At 42.5% G+C, this 3,000-nt stretch overlaps 1 protein-coding gene across 1 annotated transcript in view; it reads right to left on the bottom strand.

Moving 5' to 3' along the window:
- Window positions 1-3,000, bottom strand: part of USP48 (ubiquitin specific peptidase 48) — a 103,431-nt gene that overhangs the window by 66,410 nt on the left and 34,021 nt on the right. Inside the window, exon 7 of the mRNA XM_011990133.1 lies at window positions 524-657. Coding sequence (XP_011845523.1) covers window positions 524-657 — 134 coding nt within the window. The remainder of the gene's footprint in view (window positions 1-523; window positions 658-3,000) is intronic.

Genomic DNA, 3,000 nt, shown 5'->3' with positions numbered 1-3,000 from the left:
GGCTGGAGTGCAGTGGCGCGATCTCGGCTCACTGCAAGCTCCGCCTCCCGGGTTCACACCATTCTCCTGCCTCAGACTCCTGAGTAGCTGGGACTACAGGTGCCCGCCACCACACCTGGCTAATTTTTTTGTATTTTTAGTAGAGACGGGGTTTCACCGTGTTAGCCAGGATGGTCCCGATCTCCTGACCTCGTGATCCGCCCACCTTGGCCTCCCAAAGTGCTGGAATTACAGGCGTGAGCCACCGCGCCCGGCCTACAGTTTTTAATACTTTCTTAGAATAAAAAAAGTAAGGATTTTTTACTTTTCTAGTTATCAATTATATATGGTTGGCTTCTTTAAAATTTTTATGATAATAAAATCATGAAATACTGACATTTCAAAATGACAGGCTCCATCTATAACTTTCATCCTCAAATCTGGAGTTTCAAATTACAATCATTTTATCATCTCATCTATCTATGGTAAAGTCTGTACATAGTACCACAATGAACAACAAATACTACTATTTGCACACATTTACCTGTCAAAGACAAAACGCATTAGCTGCAAGTTCAGAGTGCAAGGAAGGCTAAGAAGTCGAATCTTTCTTGTTGCATTCTGTTTGCTTTGACAGTTCTCACAAAAATAGCGATTGTCTCCTTCTAATTTTTCTTCCTGATCAAGAATAAGACATATTAATTTTAAAAAGAAGATGGGTTTAAAACAAGTGATAAAACCCTGGATGTAAAGTATAATTTCATTTTAGTTAACAGCTCTCACGCTATTTAAAAACAGCTACTATAAATAATGGACACACAAAGTAATGGGAACTGTTCAGCAGTGACATTATCAAGTTGTATACACTGATAATTAAAACTGATGTGCCTATTTCCCAAATGTATGATATTAAAAATACTTGTTTTAGGTTCTTTGTCCTGGTAATCCCACTTCTGGGAATTCTAAAGTAAGTTTTAAAAAGAAATGTCACATGTATTTTGATGCAACATTCATTTAAAAACAGCAAAAAGGCTGGGCAGCATGGCTCATGCCTGTAATCCCAGTAATTTGGGAGGCCGAGGTGGGCGGATCACTTGAGGCCAGGAATTCAAGACCAGCCTGGCTGCCCTGGTGAAACCCCGTCTCTACTAAAAATACAAAAATTAACCAGGCATGGTGGTACACACCTGTGGTCCCAGCTACTCAGGAGGCTGAGACACGAGAATTACTTGAACCCGGGAGGTGGAGCTTGCGGTGAGCTGAGATCACACCTCTGCGCTCCAGCCTGGAAACAAAGCGAGACTCTGTCTCAAAAAAATGAAGGAAAAAAAAGGAGGGAGTGTAAAAACTACATATGGGCACCAGAATACAAAATTATATACATATTTGGTTAAAATTACTGAAACATATTCATGAGAAAAAGCTAAAAAGAGACGTGTAGAAAAATCAAACATTTTAGCTGATAGTGGTTTCTTTTTAAAATTTGCCTTTATATTTCTATAAAGCTAATTGCAGCCAATCATAGCTAACTGAAGACTCAAACTCCTGAGCTCAAGCTTTTTGTGCCATATTATCGTAAGTAATGCAATACTGGTACCATCATCTCTTCACTTGGCTTCCAGGATACCACACTCACCAACTTTCCTCCTAATTCACTGGCATTCCTCCAAGCCTCCTCTGCCAGCTGCTCCTACCTCCCTGATCCCTAAAATTTGAATGTCCCAGGCCTCAGTCCTTGGGGATTTTATCCAGCCACGACTTCTTCCTGGAACTATACCTCTCAAATGTAACATGCTCAAAGCCAAACTCCTAATTCCTCTCAATCCTGCTCCTCTCAGGTCCTCCCCATCTCAGTTAGAGCAACTTCATTCTTTCAGTTGATCAGGCCAAAAATCTTAGTAATCTTTGACTCCCCTCTTACTCTCCCACATCCAGTCTGCAAATTAAAAAAAAAAAAATCTTTTTTTTTTAATTTTTTTATTTTTACAGATGGGGTCTTGCTCTGTCACCAAGGTTGGGGTGCAGTGGTGCAATCATAGCTAGCAACTACAGCCTCAAACTCCTGAGCTCAGGCAATTCTCCCGCCTCAGCCTCCTGAGTAGCTGGGAGTATGGCTGTTCAACACCATGCCTGGTTAATTTTTTTATCTTTTGCAAAGACAGTCTATCATTATGTTGCCTAGGCTGGTCTCAAACTCCTGTTCTCAAATGATCCTACTGTCTCAGCCTCGTAAAGTGCTGGGATTACAGACATGAGCCACCACATCCGGCCCTGGCCTGCAAATTTTATCTGCTCTTAGACAATATATCTAAAAGCCAATTGGTGCTTATCACCTCTTCAGTTAACCCATGGTCCACGCCACCATGCACTCCCATCTGCCCTCAACCCATCTTCAGCCTATTCTCAGCACCCAGTTACCCTTTAAAACAGACTGTATCACTCCTACGCGTATGACCCTGATGACATCTCAATCTCACACAGAGAAGAAGTCAAACTTCTGACAAAGGTTTCCTAGGCCCTCTCTGATATGGCCCTTGTGTCATCTCTATGACTTTATCTTCTATCACTTACTCACTTCAGCCACACTAACCGCCCCCCGCCCAGGATGTTCCTCAATCCACCAGGCAAGGCACATTCTCATTTTGGGCTCTGCACTTGCTATTTCATCTACCTAGAACACTCTTCTCCTTGATTCTAACAGGGCTCACCCCTTCACCTTCAATCACTTTATTTCAAACTCCACCCACTCCACCCTACTCCCTAGTGCATTGCCCAGCGCCACCCTCCCTGCTTTATTTTTCTCCAAAGCCCTTATTATAGTTGACCCACTATCTATTCTAACTTTATTTTACTGTCCCTCCCTGGTGCCTATACCACTACTTTATAGGCTCCATAAAGGCTAATTAATCCCCAACAGCTGAAAGTATCTGACACAGTGAGCACTCAATAAATATTCAGTGGCCAGGCGCAGTGGTTAATGCCTGTATTCCCAGCACTTTGGGAGGCCGAGGTGGGCGGATC

Source organism: Mandrillus leucophaeus, unplaced genomic scaffold (assembly GCF_000951045.1).
Source record: "Mandrillus leucophaeus isolate KB7577 unplaced genomic scaffold, Mleu.le_1.0 Scaffold370, whole genome shotgun sequence".
Taxonomy (NCBI): Eukaryota; Metazoa; Chordata; class Mammalia; order Primates; family Cercopithecidae; genus Mandrillus; species Mandrillus leucophaeus.
Note: the sequence above shows the minus strand (reverse complement) of the source record. Positions and strands in the feature narration are given on the sequence as shown.